This window comes from Pteropus alecto, unplaced genomic scaffold (genome assembly GCF_000325575.1).
Source record: "Pteropus alecto unplaced genomic scaffold, ASM32557v1 scaffold86, whole genome shotgun sequence".
NCBI classification, from domain to species: Eukaryota; Metazoa; Chordata; class Mammalia; order Chiroptera; family Pteropodidae; genus Pteropus; species Pteropus alecto.
Window position 1 is genome coordinate 4641542 of NW_006442109.1, and position 17948 is coordinate 4659489.

The following is a 17948-nucleotide window of genomic DNA, read 5'->3' on the forward strand; positions in this document are numbered from 1 at the left end:
CACTCAGGACATCCTTTACATCTCTACAGAAGTATGTTTGGTTAGGTGCCACAGAAACTTCTTTCTCTTCTGGCTACCATCCCCTTAGGATTTTTCTCCATTCTTCTTTCTATATCCCCTCATCGCCCTACACCAGTATTGGGCAAAGTCTGCCTTGATCTGATTGACACCAGTAAAAAACAAAGCTACGTGGCAAAAGAAGCTACAAGAAGAACTGCTGTTCTGAACCTAATTCTAACCAAGAAAGGCTTAGCTGGTGAAATAGAATACTAATAATGTACGAGTTCATAGCTCTTTATAGTGTGCAGTGGACATCGTTAAGTATGCTCCAGAGGCTCAGAAATTGAACTATATATAATACTGCAAGTGAAACCCGTAAGGAGAAAAAAGGAAAGAGAATGGCTGCGAGCATATTACTATACACATACGCACAAACACATTCCATATGTATATGCCTTATAAACACACACACACGTATATCATTGGTAGTACTCCTAAGCAGGTATCTAGAATGTTCATGGCTAAAATGTGCTGAGATGTGTCCCCCCAAGAGTAATAATGAGGACTTTTTACAAGTTTTAAGTTGACATTAACAGCAAAAAAAAAAAAAAAAAACAACTAGAAAAAGTGTCAGACTCAAAGCTGTGGCCATGGTCACTGAGAAAATGGTCACTTTTTGTTTTGCTCTTATATCTTTAAAGATAATTATTCTCAGAATGGAATTGAATAAAACAGATATTCAATAGAAAGAGGAAACTGATAGCTAAGTTAAATGAAAAGGAAAGCGAACACGCAGTGTTTTAAATTAGGTTTTTGATCCAGTTGAATTTTGTGGAAAAGCACTGAGAACTTTGAGATTCATCAGCAATCTTGAGCAGTGTTTTCCAAATGTTTGTAATTAAAGCAGTCACTTGGGCATAAGGAACCCCTTAGGGGGAGGGGCATTGGAATTGAGGGAATTATTGTGAATTTATGATCTTGAAAATATGTGGGTGTTATATAGATATTATCTATATATTAAAAGTATATATTGTACATACATGCATATATTTCCTACCTCTGTCTCCTGAAAGGGCCAGAAAACAATGACCCCCCAATCTAATGAGCATACCTAATACCTAGAGCTTTTCCTCTGGTGCTATTATTCATTATTGTTACTTATTGTAAGAAATTAGTAGTACTTTTAATATAGAATTATAATAAGGATAATGTAAAAAAGAATTATAAATTATTGAAAAGTTCATAAGTCCATAACATGTATAAATAGGTAAACAAGTCGGGGAAGGAAGGTCCTTTGTTTATAGTAGAATGTCAGGGGCTCGCTGGTAAATGTGGAAGGAATGTTGGAGTTGGAAATCTTCAGTTTGCAGCTGTCATGGTAGGATTAGGTAAGAGAAGATTGGACAAGAATCATCAAAGGATGCTAAATTGAGGGTAAAATTTTGATGAGGAACAGGATGTCTGCATGGTCTTAAAGTGTATCCTCACAGACTGCTTATTAGTTGAAAAAATGAGAAAAGGTATACAGTGGAGAAATCAGGCAACATCCTTTACTATGTGTTACTGAGGGACACTCAGGACACAGCATCATTTCTGCAGTATTCCAGTCATGAAGAAACATCAGACAAACACAAAAGGAGGAAGTTCTAATAAAAAAGTAAGAATGGGACTATGTTCTTTTAAAATGTCAATATCAGAAAAGACAAAGAATGGCTGTGGAAAATGTTCCAGATTAAAGGAGACTAAAGAGACATGATAGTTAAATACATCTCATCCTAGGCTGTGTTCTGGACTGGATGGAGGAAAATGCTACAAAGGATATTATTAGATCAACTGACAAAATTTAAATTTGAATATTAGATTAGATAAAATATTTAATCAAAATAAATTTGTTATGGAAAAGAATATTCCTAGTCTTAGGATATATACACTGTGGAGTATTTAGGGATAAAGGACCATGACATTTGTAATATATCCTCAATTCACAAAAGGGTGTGTGTGTGTGTGTGTGCACGCTATAGAAACAGAAAAAGTGATGAAGATAGGATAAAATGCTAACAATAGGTGAATTTGGGGTAGAAGATATATACATGATCTTTATACTATTTTTATTTTGCAACATTTTATAAATTTGAAATTATTTCCAAATAAAAATTTAAGAAAAGGAAATGACAAAAAGTCCTTTACCTAGAGATTCTAAATTAGTGGGTCTGAGGTAGAGCCTGTATATTTAACAGTTCCCCAGGTGATACTATCAGAGAAGTTTGGGAAACATTGCTAAGGCATTGTGAAGAATGCAAGAAAACAAGAAAATCTTAGTGAGAAGTGGGCAAAAAATTATTCGTTTTTAAAAATGAAAACTTCTGCAAATCAAGGTTGATGTTAGGCAATATTCTAGAATAAATTATTTTAAACAATATATGTTTCCTTAGGGAAGTCATGATAAGTAACAGCCAGCAGGGGTCCTTTATGATTAAGCATGCCTAAGTGGTGAATGATCCTTATTTGATAGGCATATGAAAGAGCCTTTTTCTCCTTCTTCTCTGCCTTTGGAGTCAAATAGAGATTCAAAACCTGCCACTTAACTAGCTATGTGACCTTAGATCAAATTTCTCAGTTTCTCAGCTTCCTCACTTGTAAAATGGACATAAAATGCCTAGCAGATAAAGGTTGTCATGAGGATTAAATATATATATATATTTAATCTCACTCCTTAGACGATATTGACTAGAATTTCCCAATACAATTCTTTGGCCTTAGCTTTTCAGGTGTGATTGAGTATATATGTCGTTATGTATTTCAAAGCTACCATTTTTAAAAAATGGAATGGACCTATATTCTTTTAATTCCAAAAGTAAAATAAGGATCCATGAATAAAAAATATAGAAAGGAACATGTTTGTTTACTAATGAAGAACTTCGTTATAACTAAAGCTGCCTTAAAAAAAGTGGAAGTATCATAAGGAACAAAATTTGTAAATAATTTGAGGTGATGGGTTTTAACTAAACTTACTGTGGTAATTATTTTACAATATATACATATTTTACAGCTTAAACTTATATGATGTTATGTATAATTATATCTCAATAAAACTAGAAAAAAAAAATTTAATAGAAGTGACCACTGTAGAATGGAGGTACTCGCTGGGGTAGATGCTGAGCAACCTTTCAGGGATGCTGCTGAAGGGACCCCTCCCTTCACAGCAGTTTAAATTAGATCATCTCTGTGGTCCCTTTTCACTGGAAATTCTGAGGTGCTCATAGGAAGATCCTAATTAGTGATTGTACAAATAATCACTAAAAACCCATGGTTAGGGAAAAAGTTTTGTATATAAATCAGTAAAGTGGACCGATTTTTAAAAAATAACTATTTTCAGACTTCCAAGAAACCATTAGAGAGCCTTTGGCCCTTGCTTTAACCCTAAAATAACGTGAAAAATCCAGACAGAACTGTACACCCTGTGTGCATCTGAACTCTTTTCAATGGCTTTTAATAATGAAGAATTATAAGGCGAATGGTCATGGAAATATCTTGCCATTGTTAATTGAAATTTGATTAACTGTTATGTATGACTAAAACTGTCTAAATTACTTTTTCTCTTTAAAATTTCCCGAAGCAAGGAGGACAAAGGACTAATTATATTCTTCAGCCATATTTTTGTATTTGTGAATTTTCTCTTAAAACCGCTGTTTTTGTTTATATTTTTTTTCTTTTGGGATGATTTTCTTTATAAATTTTAACTTTTGAGTAGTGGTTATGAGAATTAGAAACTTTTAAAATTTTGAAAAGCCTTCTAATGCCTACTATGTAAGGGGTTAACTGACTTGATTAGGTGATATTGTAGAGCTAATAAAATTAAGATCACAGGGTATGTCATTAATCTTAGTTCAGATATCCCAAATGAATATACTTGGTCGCAAAGGGATCCTAGCTGGGAGAGTATAATAGGATCAGAATGGAGAAAGGGAAACCTAATTAGAAAAACTCCTAATTAGAGTAGACTTTTTGGGTGCAACATAGAGGTGGATTTCTCCTTTTGCTGCTAAGTGGGTGATTTATAAAAGCATTTAGATATAGTGCAAAGCCATTTTAAAAGTTGACTTTCAATATCATAATGTGTTGACCACAAATGTTCCTGTATGTGTAAGCCATGGTCAATATCATAATGTGTTGACCACAAATGTCCCTGTATGTGTGAGCTATAGTCAAAGATTAAAAATGTTACCATGTCTAGATAAGTTCTAAGAAGAAAATACAAAGACTGCTTCTATTCAAGTATATAATTATTAAAACAGATAAAAGCAACAGCTCTTTCAGAAACTGTCCATTCTGTTTCACTCCATGGTGAAATATTTTAATGTCTAGTATGTGTTCTCTGTCTTGAATATTTATTCTTTGTTTCGTTGTCCATATATGATTGCTGGACTAAGGAAGTATTGGGTATAGTGAGAGATGCTTTAAATTTTTTAAATATGAAATAGGTTAATCATTGGTAGAGATACTGATAGATCTTTTCCTTTTTTGAATTTTTAAATTTTAATTTGGAGGGGTTGGTATTTAAAAAAATATAAAAATATGAAGTACCTTTTGTGAGATTACTTACATATATATCTTTTAGTGTTTCTATATTTACGTGGTATGAGTCTTAAAATCAGGCCTTCAAAAGTAAAAACTATTAACAAATTGCTTTTAAAGGAATTTATCTAAACTAGCTTTTTCTGTACCTCCCTTTACATAGATTGTATATCAGGAAAATTATAAAATTTTAAAGGTTAGTTGATATTCGTATCAAAGCCAAATCCAAAACATTACATTATAGCTCACTTCGAACGAAGCATGTAATTTCATATCACACTGCCCTGTCTTTAAACTATATTGACTAGCATTACCTACAGCTCATGTCTTAGAAGGCTTTTATATACATTTGCCACAAAAGCGGGAGTTCCTAAAGTGTGGTCCTCAGAACTGCCGAATCAAAAACTGTGATGGAGCCTAGTAATGAGTATTTAATGAGCCTGTCAGGTGATTCTGATATACATTGAAAGCTAGAGAAACGTTGCACTAAAGCATGGAATTCTTTTGCTTTTCCTGGGGAAAAAAATAAAATATCCAATAAAAGTAAAATTTTTGCCTTCCTACCCAGAAAAGGCAGCTTATTATCCTTTCACATGCTACCAGCTCGTCTTGTCCTTCTCTTCTTTTATTGGCTAAATATATGTCATCAGACCCAGTACATGCTTTTGGTAGCTCTAACCAGCCCCTCAGTGTGTTGTGTTGTAGCGCTCTGAGATATCAACAGTCAGAACGTCATGCCTTCATTCACGTCCCTGCTATCCTGCCAAGCATGAATGTTCAAATGATTTTCAGTTTATGTCAACAAGTAGAGGATGTTTAGTAAAATCTGATGAAGTCTCGTTGTCTCTTGAGATAAAATAACGTGATTGAAAATGGAAGCAACGTATAGCTAATACGTGTATGTCAGAGTAACAGCTGGTATATTAAAAAGTACTGAAATGAGAAATTGCATGTCAAGCAGGAAATTTATAATCGAATAGCGGTAAGCAATGATAGGAAGAAAACAAAAGAACCTTATTCTTCTGACTTTATAGAGTATTTCAGTAATATTTGTTAAAGCTAAATTTCAAAGAAAAATGACTAAGATACTTCCTACATTAACCTCTAAAACTTAAAAAGCCCTGTTTTCCAGCCATATAAAACAACTTTTACTCTTCTCTATGTTGCCAACCTAACGAGAATTTTGAAATATCAAATAGATCAACATTGGCATTTCATTACATTATTATCTAAATGCATAGTGTAATATATGTAATATATTAGTATACCTATTATCATAAACTCAGATACTCTTTTTGTAAAATTTACTATAGCCTAAAAACTGCAAGGTATAAAAATTTTAATTACTTATGAGTAAGTTGCAGTGGAGAAGAAATTTTCAAGGGCTCTTTTGAAATCTTATTGGAATCTGCATGGAACTTTTTTTTTTTTTTTTAATTCAGCTGCTAGCTCTTATAGTTAATTCAAGGGCTGTGAAAGGATCTGTGTGGGTAATAATCTACCTTTATTGTTTAGTGATAATATGGATTATAATATATACCTTATTTCATTTCCTGCAAGGTTTTGAAGCACCTGAGTTAATATTAATAACCTAGGTATATTTGGCCAGTAATGTATATTGTTCTTTCTTAATGTATTTGAGTTTAAAAATAAAGTTTATAGTGGTCAGTGATTACTCTAATATGATAATGTTCTCTTGTTTTAAACAGCTAGTTAAAGGCCTTCAGCAAGAGCTGAATCGATTATATTCCCTTTTCTGTTCTCGGAATCCAGACTTTGAAGAAAAAGGGGGTAAAGTCTCAATAGTGTCACATTCATTGGGATGTGTAATCACTTATGACATAATGACTGGCTGGAATCCAGTTCGACTCTATGAACAGTTGCTGCAGAAGGAAGAAGAATTGCCTGATGAACGATGGATGAGCTATGAAGAACGACATCTTCTTGATGAACTCTATATAACAAAACGACGGTAAAGTACCGTAGTCTCTTAAAATAATTTAAAATATCCTCATGGAATTGATGGACTTCTTAGGAGAAAACTTTTAAGATTTTTCATGATAAAGAAAAATATATTGTTCAGGGTACAAAGATTATTATATAACATGCCTAATCAAGCAGAGACTTAATTTTCATGCTAATTATATGCATTTCCCTATAGCATAAAATAAATGGTTTTGTCATCTTCCTATTTTTCCTTCTGTATATTCTTCACAGTTTATTGGCAGTGAAATCTAAAACATTCCAAGCTGAGTCACTGTAGAATCCTTGTTGAAAATGTTTATCAGTTTGTAATACTTTGTAGTTTTACTGATCTTAAAGATGGGCCTGTACCTTTCTTACTAGTTTGGAAATAATTTTAAAGCTCTTTTTTTTCTTGGCAAATCTATTTTTGACAGATTTTATAATTATCTGATCACTTGTGGCCTTCCTGATACTCTCTTAGTTCTTTGTTGCATTCCTATCTTCATCTGTAATTGCATGCTCTGTCTTGTCTTCTTAATGATTGTCCAGTTGATTTCAATAGAACAGTGAAAAGTCACTCATTTTGATAGCTAGCATTATATAAATACCAATTTACTCTGAAAGCCTTGGATTTGTTTCAGTCTTAACGAAAGTTGCCTGAGGAATTCATTTAGAATCTTATTAAGTACCATAGGCTAGATACATAAAATTTATAGTTGTAAAATAATTGACAGTTCCAAAAGAAAATGTCATTTTGGCAAGCTTCAGAGCAGCATTTTAGATATAAAATTTAGTAAGAAAAAAAAAATAAACAGTCTTAGAAAATAAACTGTACTTTAAAAAAAAAAACAGTTCCATTGTTTAATAAATGTAAGTAGATATGGAACATTGTAATGGGACAAAATTTAAATAATCCAAATGTTCATTAGCAGAGGAGGGTTAAATCAACTGTGGTTCATTCGTATGATGGACAGTTACACAGCTGTTATAAAAATGGAAGTGTAGATCAGGAGGCAGTAAAATGACATCTAAGATTCATTTTTAGTACAGAAACAAGAAAGAACAATGTATGTGGTATGAATATTTGGTTTGATTTTTTTAAAGGTGTACATATGCTTGTATTTTCTCACATTTTTACTAAAGGATCCCCCCAAAAAGCTGTTAAAAGCAGGTATTATGGAGAGTAGGGATACTTTTAATTGTTTTATAAACTTCATCTATAGACTTTCTGTTCTACGGCAGGTGCATTTATTAAATACTGTCAATAGAGATTAATTTGAGGGATTGAATAATGAGTCATGTTTTCCTTATAATTTAGTGAACTAGTGAGCATCTAATATTTACGAAATTATAAATACAAATGTGTACATAATTTCATACTGCTTCCTAGGCTGAGAGAAATAGAAGAACGGCTACATGGATTGAAGGCATCATCTATGACACAAACACCTGCCTTAAAATTTAAGGTAAGGAAAGACAGATGAGATTTTCATTATTTATCTCACTTTTTTCACAAACATCATTTGAAGCATGATAGTAGGATTCAAATGAAATCTTAGTTATTGTTATTTTAAATTAATATTTATTGAACATATACTGTGTGTTGGACACTGCTAGTTTCTGGGTTCTACAAAGGAAAGAATGGAAAAGACCATTCCCCAGCCATCAGGATATATAATACAGTGTTATTGGTGCTGTTAGCAGTGTATAGAATGATGTATGCATGAGAGAAAGAGAGAGGTTTTAATTTTGACTGAAGGATTATAATGAAATGACATTTGTACTTGTTATGGATAAATTGGATATTGCCAAGTGGAGGAAAGGAAAAATGTTCTGTGTAAAAGAAAGAATATAAAGCATGGAGGGATATAACTTTATAGTACCTCCAGGAAACACCAAATAATCTCAAGTAATGGGGAAAGAAAAATAAAGACAGATCTCGGAAATATTTAGTATTTAGAATTAACAAAACTTAGTAACCAACCAGTTGTGGGTGGTAAAAAAAAATAAGTGGAAGTATATGAATAATAACTCTTAAGTATACAAACTGTCATTCCAGTCAATGAGAAGTGTGTAACAAAAGCACAAAAAGGAGTGCACAGGTCATTTTGGAGGAGGGTGAGCAAGCCAATTTAGCTGGAATATATAGGACTCAGCCAGGGGGGTGTGGAAGAGCAGAAAGAGGCAGAAATAGAAAACTTATGTTTGATAGAGGCAATGGGAAGCTTTTTAGAGTTCATAAGCATCACAACAGAGATGTCAAAAACAATGATTTAGAAGAATTAAAGTGGCAGAGAGATCTCAACATTGACCTGACTGTTGAAAAGGACAAAGCCGAAAGGCTTTGTTTTCATTGTTAAATGTAGTATGGCATAAGTTTCTTAGCATTCATTTCCTGGTAAATATATGTGTATGTCCTGTATACTATATTATCTCTTCTTAAAAGGTTTTTTTTTTTTTAATCACAAGAACTTAATATCCAGGTTAAGTAATGGAATGATGCAGCTTTTTTTTTAAACAGTAAGGGTTTTCTTATAGAATCTATCTCCACAACTTATAAAGAATTTTTTAAAAACTTATACATTTAAAAGCCATTATGTTAAATTTATAACATACATTTAAAAACCATAAGAGCATGGTCTTTGGAATCACGCCCACCTGGAATTTGAGTTCCATCTCTACCACCATTATTATATATAATCAGTGTTCAATATGTATAATTAATCTGATAGGAAAAGTAAACTCTTCTATTTTATGTACTGGGTTTTTTTACTGGAGAGTTGAGTATGATCCAGTAAATATATTAAGATCTCAAAGTTCAGTATTACATTACTAGAATTATGTACTATAATTGTGTATCCTTCTAATACATAGTCATATGTAGTCTAGTAATATAGATTTTAACTCTTATTTAATTATTCAGAGAAAAAATATAGCAATCCAAATTTTAAAAAGGAATATCCGATAAATTGGCAAATTAACATTTAGGACTCCAGTGTTCTAAAAGGAAAAATGTCTTTATGTGCCTATTAACTTGCAGATGGATTTACTTTCAGAATGCAGGTGTTGTAACTGTTACAGGTGACCACCGAACTTAAAAAAAAAGAAAAAATGATATCGACAAACTTTGGTCTGAAGAAAGGGAAACTTTGATTCTGAGCGTCAGACTTTGCCACTGACTAGTTATGTAACATTAACTAAATCATTCAGCATAGTTGAATTCACCTGTTTAACTGTGGAAAAGGAAGTCAAACTAAATGTCTAAAGCTCTTTTTCATCTCTAAAATTCTTTGATAGATATAAATATTACTAAAGCAGTCATTATTCTCACCTGAGAATATTTGTTTGTGTGTTTATCAAATGGTGTTTTTATCTGTCACTGTTATATTTCAAATGCTTTTTCTTATAGTTTTAATTTTTCTAACACAAGTTAATTTTCTTCAGCCTTCAAACATGTTGAAGTTACCCAGTCCTTTCAAAACAAACAGAAACTTTCTCAAACTTTCTTTAACATAAAGGTACCATTTCAAAATATGTATTCATTCACATATTTTTTTCATTGGATAAAAAGAAAAATGTCTCCAGAGACATTTGGGGAAGGGATTAAAAGTATAAAAAGTTGGAGATAGGGACACTGTTAAAGTATAGTCCAAACGAGGGCGTGAGGTGAAATGTTAGAATTTGTTGGAATTATTTTTTAGATGTTGGGGATGAGAGGGAAGGATGAATTTGGGTGCTCCACTCATCAAAATATGGAACATATGAGAGAGAGAGGGTGGATTTATTAGGGAAGAGTATTACATTCTGTATATTATACAATGCTGTTGACCACCCTTTTTTTCTTGAAGCCCTCTGTTCTCCCTTGGCTTTCATGATACCATTACCCTGGTCCTCTTTTTCCTTTCACTCTCCTTTTTGCAGTTTTACCTTCTTCACCTGCTAACCATATGTAGCCATTCTTCGTAGTTCTATCTAAAGTCATTTTATTCTGCGCACTTCCTAAACAATCTTACCCTAATTCTCTTGGTTTTACACATCACTTTTATGACGGTAACACATAAACTTGGATAATGACATATCCAGTTCTATATCTCTTGCTCTAAATTTTCAGCTACCTGATAGATAATGTTATAGATACCTCAAACTTTTATATAAGCAAAAAAGCACTTACTTAGTTTCCTGTTACAATCAATGGAACCACTGGCCTCCAAGCCAGGCAGACAAATCTTGTGAATTGCCTCTGACTTATTCCTCATTCTCATCTCCATTCAGTCATGTTGATTCCACCCTGTCCTCTCAGATTTCCATTTCTGAATGAAACAGCTTGTCCTGCCCAGGTTCAGATCATCTTTTGCCTGAACTCTTTCAGTAGTTACCTACCTTGTCAAGTCACCAGCCTCTCAACTTTCCATTTTATCCACAAGCTACTACCAGGTTTACTAACTTCCTAAAACATGGATCCAATCCTATTCTCCTTTACTACCTATAAAATAAATTAAGTCTAATTTTCTTAGTCAAACAGTCAGGTTTCTATAACATTCTCACTACAAGCTGCATTTTCCCCACACTGTTGAGTGAGTGAAGCTTCATCTGTATTTTCAGCCACTTCCCAGCACCAGCATGAGTACCTCAGCTCCACCTCAGATCATCAGGCATTAGATTCTCTTAGGAGGACCAGTCCCTGGTGCCAATAAGGTTAGGGACCACTGTTTAGAGCACACCTTCCCTATCTCATACACTTATTCTGCTTCCTACACAGATTATAAACTCCGAGTGCAGAAGCTCTGTGCCTTATTCATCTTTATATCCTTCACAGGACCTGTTATATTAACTTCACACAAAATAGTAGTTTAATCCTTGATTAGTATATAGAAACACACAGTGAAAGGATCCTTCTCCTATACTTCTCATTATTCATTTTCTATTAGATTTAAAGATAACAAAGGTGCTCCTGGAAATAGATTGTGTAGAATAATTAATGATTGGCATATAGTTAACAAATAATGCAGATACCGTTTGGCAAAGCTCATCGAAAAAGATATATATTTGAAGATAATTTTATTATTTGTATCTTACCATATGTTATATCATGTCCAAATTCTGTTGAAAAACACTTAGCCATTTTTAAAATTTCGGATGACTTTATCACTTTAGGTTGAGAATTTCTTCTGCATGGGCTCTCCATTGGCAGTTTTCTTGGCATTGCGTGGCATTCGCCCAGGAAACAGTGGAAGTCAAGACCATATTTTGCCCAGAGAGATTTGTAACCGGTTACTAAACATTTTTCACCCTACAGATCCAGTGGTGAGTTGTAAATATAGACATTTTCCTCTCAATATTAAATTGTTCCCAAAAGAATCTATAAGAAATCTTGCAAAGTAGTACTGAATTAATGAAAAAGAGTTCATTTATCTAATGATATTTGCATAGGTTCATATTTTTAAAACATTTGTGTTTGATTGTTGTAGAGATGACCTGTTTATGTTGTAGCGTAAGAGCATAACATATATGCCCTCTTAACAATTAATACAAGAGACAGAAGCCTTCTGGACTTTCAAACCTTAAGCAGTTTTAATACCAATAACCCAGTAATCATAAATTTTAAAAATCCCACTTTAAATATTTTTTTCTCTAAAGCATGTATTGAAATGTGTTTGGCAGGTTGTTAGAAATGAAAATATTTAAATATTATGTATTAAACATGAAAAAGTAGAAGAGTTTATTTTAGCCAGGTGGAATTATAGAATTTCAGATTTTTACATTTTTCTGTTATGTTTGTATTGTAAATTTTTTTTTAATGTAAACTTTTCAAGGATCTTGCATCTAGGTAAACTAATATGTCATTTTTCATATGAGAAAAATGCTTCCTTAAACTCTTTTGGGGACAAGGCTAGATATAACTAAATTTAAAACAAACTTTTAAATAGCATTATATAACAACTTATATAATTATGTAAAAACTTTTAAAAGATTGTTAGCTAGAACCAAATAAATAGAACATTGACTAGACACTAGGATTTTAGAAATTTTCCCTTATGTTAAAGAATCAAAACTGCTCTATTTAAAAAATAAATTTTGCTGAGCTGGAATCTGATACTAGATTTAAATACAGGCAGTACAGTCTTGGCCAAGTAACTTCTGAGACTTTCTTATTTGTATGATGTGGAAGTATGATGATATTTTACCTCAGGGTTGTTCGGATAAGTAAAATATACGTGAAAACAACCAGCTAGACGTTAAGTGTTTCATTAATATACATTCATTTTACTCATTCTCTTGAAAGTGAACTTGACATTGTAGGTGAACTCCGATCTTTCATTGTCCCTTGTATAATCTTAAACTTTGTTATATTATAAAGGAAGATTTGAAACTCATTTGATTTTTATAAATTATTTTTATTATTTTATAGTTTTTCTTAGATTTTTTTTAAAGTAATGCTTTTTTAGTAGTTTATGTCAGAACTGTACTAGGCTGTTTTTACAACCTTATCTGTCCTTTACAACATCTTTGGGAGGTAGGAAGTGTTATCTCCTTTCTACAGTTCAGGAAACTGAGTCTCTAAGACCTTGTGACTTGGTAAGTGTCTTAGTTAATAAATGACAAAGGCCAGAATATGAACTCGAGGAATTCTGATGCCAAGTCCATTGCCATTTCTGCTATATCATCTCCACTTCACATTAAACAAATAGTCTTGTATCGTAATCTAACTTGTGTGTTACTATACTAATCTATTTGAAAATAGAGTTAACGGAGAGCTCTTAAGATATTAAAATTTGACCTGTGTTTTAGTTTACTCTTTACTGCTTCAGCTTTATTTATGAGACTAATATAAATCCATTAGATGATATCAGAACATAATAAAAATGAATCTATTTCTCTGAAAAAAAAAAATTAGTGGGCATTATTAGCCTAAACTATTAAGAATGGACAAATAGGAATACATGTTAGAAATATCAGGTTTTTTAAATTCCCTACATTCTACTGAGCATACAATAGAATAAGAATAAACAGAGTTAACTAAAATCTGAGTACTGTGCCTTAATGTTGTGTTTCTTTGAATTTTTTTAAATCAAGGCTTATAGATTAGAACCATTAATACTGAAACACTACAGCAACATTTCACCTGTCCAGATCCACTGGTATAATACTTCCAACCCTCTACCTTATGAGCATATGAAGCCAAGCTTTCTCCATCCAGCAAAAGAAGCTACCTCAGTTTCAGAGAACGAAGGCATTTCAACAATACCAAGCCCTGTGACCTCACCAGTCTTGTCCCGCCGACACTACGGAGAATCTATAACAAATATAGGCAAAGCAAGCATATTAGGTAATTTCTCTTCGGTATTCCATATCTGTGAATATAGGTACTTTTTATACAGGCAGTAAACTTTGGATACTTGGAAATACTCTGTTTTACAAAACATCCAATAGTTAATCCCCATGGTTAGAGTTAACTACTCTCTCACTGTTTATATTTGAGGGCCAAAGGCCATGAAGTTCTCTAATTAGATCATGTCCTATAGTTTTAGAATATGAGATAGCTAGATGTACAAGAAAGGGTCTGGGAATCAAGTCCCTCATTTTAATCTTGACCCTACCACTTACTGTGAGATTTTGGGCAAGTCACGTAGTTTTTAATGCTCTGCTTCCTCATCTGTGAAATGAGGAGATACTTGAGTTCTAAGGGTGCCCCTACAAACCAGTTCTCTGATTCATGTCCTAAAAGTCTCTCAAACTATGGCCTTTCCTGAGGGCAACAGGATATTTAATTTATTTTTGATCTCCAGTACCAACCCCAGTGTTTGGTGTAGCTCTGGAGCTTAATTATGTGCCACTGGAATTTGTCCATTGCTTTTGGTTGCAAGTTGCTTTAATATAAAATGCCACAAGATGGCACTATAAATAGGCTTTGTCTGCTGGACTCATTGGTATTTTACTTCATCATACAGACTGTTTACTGATAGCTTTTTATAACATATCCATTTAACTTTAGTATTGAGCACATCAATACTAAATATATGCTCATGTCAATGACATGGTTCTTTTATTAAAGTTTGCAATCTTACCAAATACTTTAATAAACAATGATCACTTGAATAAAATAGAATCTTTATTCCTTTGTAAGCTATATTCTTAGAATTTGTATAACTCTCATTCTAATCAACATCATTTTTATTTAGAAACCTACAGTATAAATTGTAATTTTTTTTATGTTCCCACCCTGGAAAAACATGACTAAGGCTTGATCCCTCTGCCAATTGGCTGTAATTATGGGTGGTGCTCTTTAGCTTGGCATGTGGTGTAATTCAGCAGAATAACTTTTTTTGTGAAAATACAGGAGCTGCTAGCATTGGAAAGGGACTTGGAGGAATGTTGTTCTCAAGATTTGGACGTTCGTCTACATCACAACCATCTGAGACATCAAAAGACTCAATGGAAGATGAGAAGAAGCCAGTTGCCTTTCCTCCTGCTACCACTATGGCCACACAGACCCTTCCACATAGCAGTTCTGGCTTTCTTGATTCTGCATGTTAGTTCATACTGTTCTTTCCTTAAGTTTATACTGTATCTTTTTTAAACTTGAGGAGGGCTGAGAGGATTAAGATATTGACACTAGCAGTCAACTCTAAAATGTAAAGCTTAAGTTAGCTTTTAAAAATGTTTTTCTTTGCTTACATTTTTAAGACTAATCCCAGGTAAATGTAGTTTTACTCTCTTTATTGGTAAATTAATAATTAAGAACATTAATAATCATGGCCTTGTGGTGCAAGGCTCTTTGAACATCAAGCATAAAACAAGTCTCTTTATATAAGCACCCCCCGATTTTTATAAAGTAGATTTTTTAAAAATATAGTCTTGTCAGTCTTAAAATTTTCATAATTGCATCAAAACTATGTTGTACCTACTCTAGATACTTTTAAATAATTGCTATGCCATAGCCATCCTGCTGTGAACCTAATTCTGAAACCTCCCTTCATCGAACCTAATTCTGAAACCTCCAAACCTTCAATTAGTATTGGATCCACTGTATGGATTATAGGTCTATCCCAGCTACTTAGTGTAAAGTAGGTATTCAAGAAATGAGTGAATGAATGGATGGTTATGCTGGAATTGACATTAGAATGGAGCTTTATTTAATTTTTTCCAGTGGATTTATAAGTTTTAAAATCTTGAAACACTAATATACCTACTTAGTATAATTTTCAAGGGGCCAGATTTGGCCTTTACTTTTAAGTGTCCAGTAAAATAAGACTATTAAGTCAAGTCCTGTTTTTCCATTGACATATATAAGGAAATGTAGATTCTGAAACTAGCTACTTTCTTTCTATAACCATAGGTAAAGGAAAACTTTACTTTCTTTCTCTAAAAATTTTTAAATATGTCATTTCAGATACTTAGAGCCTTGTTTTCTTACTATGTCTGCTACTCTAAATTTTAAAATGACCAGAATTTATTGCCATCCATAAAACCTAAAAAGGAGGCTCAGATGTGGCAGCCTTAGAGGCTGGATCTTTCTCCACAGTCACCCACTCCAGGATGGATTATCCTGGACATTCCTAAGTTGGACATTCCTATTTGGCCAGTAGCATTTTTTTTAAACTTAATCCTATCTGTGTCAGACTCTTAGTACTGAAAATTTTATAATTGCAAGCTTTTTGAACACTGCACAGAAAATGCATTTTAGACTTTGATGTTTGTACAAATTTCATATTTTAGTTTTCTTTTAAGAGTTTTTATATTATTGCTGATTTAAGCTCTCACTTCTAGTTAATATCAGAATTATGATTGTGAAAATACAAAATTTTGCTGTAGCATTTAGATGTCAAAAGAAAACTAAAATTCTGAGGAAAAATAATTTCAAAGAATTTTGTAAGGTGATAGGTAAAAAGTCACAATTCTTTGTAATGTTAATGAATAACAAAGATGCTAGTAAATAGGATGAATAAGAGAACAAGAGCAGGGCAGGATTTGAGCCCCAGAGAGGGGGTAATGAAGACATATAGAGAAAATCTATAGGGCAGGAAAGCTATTTTTAAGCGGTTTTTTTGTTTGTTTTTTTTTACTATTTAACATTTTCAAAATGATGTTAGAGAAACCTTCTTCAGGACAACACTGAGGTGCTTAGCTGTATTGCATCATTATGTTTTGATAGCTTAACAAAATATATTTTCTGTCATTCTTGCATATAAATTCTCTTGATCCAAATGGTAAATTCTTTGTCTACTATAGACGCAACTAAATATGAGCTAATCATGGGTCTTACATATATTACTTGCTAGAAATAGATGTAACTATTAAAATTAGGCAACTACTACTACCATAGAGTTCTGCCTTTTAAATGAAATCCTCAAGATTATCCTTACTAATTCTTGGACTAGCTTCAATAATATACTCTTCTATGTAATCCTGATTTAGACAAATTTCTTAAGTCTTAATTGCTATTTTGGCCACCTCTTGCAAATTATAAAACTTTTCTTCCATAAATCTTCTTTCTGGAATGTGATTAGGTAATTCTGGCTTCTTCCTTTCTTCTTTCTGCTCACCTTGATTGCCTCAGTTCCTCTCCATAAGCTTTATTTTGAAGCTACCAACTTTGATTCTCTCACTCTGAGGGTAAGATGGACACAGACTTTGAATCATGATCAGTCGGGGTTTCTCTCTTTGAAGAGTAAGTGCTGTCAGCTGAAACCACTTTATTGTCATCAAGTCGAAACATCTTACATAGCTATTCTTTCTGCCTTTTGAAAAGTCTAGGCTTATTTCTTGTTTCATTTCTTATGCTCCCCTGTGTTTGTAACAATATGAAAAGATCGGTTTCTTTTATTATTGTTTTGCCTCTAGGTTAGAACGTAAATGAGCTATAAATTTTGGGGATAGCTGGGTGTTAACAGATTATGACATGATATTTCAAAATTAATTATGCTTACATTTTCCATGAAAGAATTCTTCACAAAAACCAAAATGTGTACTTACTTATATATGCTAAGTTTGAGCAGCGTATTTGGGAGTATTGTTCTAACTTTTGGCCACTGCCTCATTGAAGGCCATTTGTAACTATCAGCCAACACTTTACAGCATCTTGTGTTTTTTTTTCACAGATTTCAGACTTCAGGAATCGTTCTTTAATCTCCCACAACTTCTTTTTCCGGAAAATGTAATGCAGAATAAAGATAATACCCTCGGTATGGTATATGTCAGGAATAGCATTCAGAATACTATGAAAATGATCTACTTAGAGTTCTTCTGCTCATTGAAAAATTGGATCAGTTCTTCCATGAGATCAGTTTATAGGCTATATGTATTTTCTTCCTGTATTTTCTAATCTTAAATGGTAGTGGTCCTGAAACCTGACTATTGATTAGCACCAACTGCACTAAAATATATGATACTCACATATGCTCCTACAA

General features: G+C 32.9%; 1 protein-coding gene across 2 annotated transcripts in view; it reads left to right on the plus strand.

The window, feature by feature from the left end:
* Nucleotides 1-17948, plus strand: part of DDHD1 (DDHD domain containing 1) — a 71155-nt gene that overhangs the window by 46049 nt on the left and 7158 nt on the right. Inside the window, exons 7-12 of one of the 2 annotated variants that reach the window (XM_006920175.3) lie at nt 6285-6547; nt 7931-8006; nt 11695-11844; nt 13615-13867; nt 14879-15070; nt 17640-17723. In XM_006920175.3, the coding sequence (XP_006920237.1) occupies nt 6285-6547; nt 7931-8006; nt 11695-11844; nt 13615-13867; nt 14879-15070; nt 17640-17723 (1018 nt within the window). The remainder of the gene's footprint in view (nt 1-6284; nt 6548-7930; nt 8007-11694; nt 11845-13614; nt 13868-14878; nt 15071-17639; nt 17724-17948) is intronic. The other variant, XM_006920176.2, reaches the window with a different exon arrangement.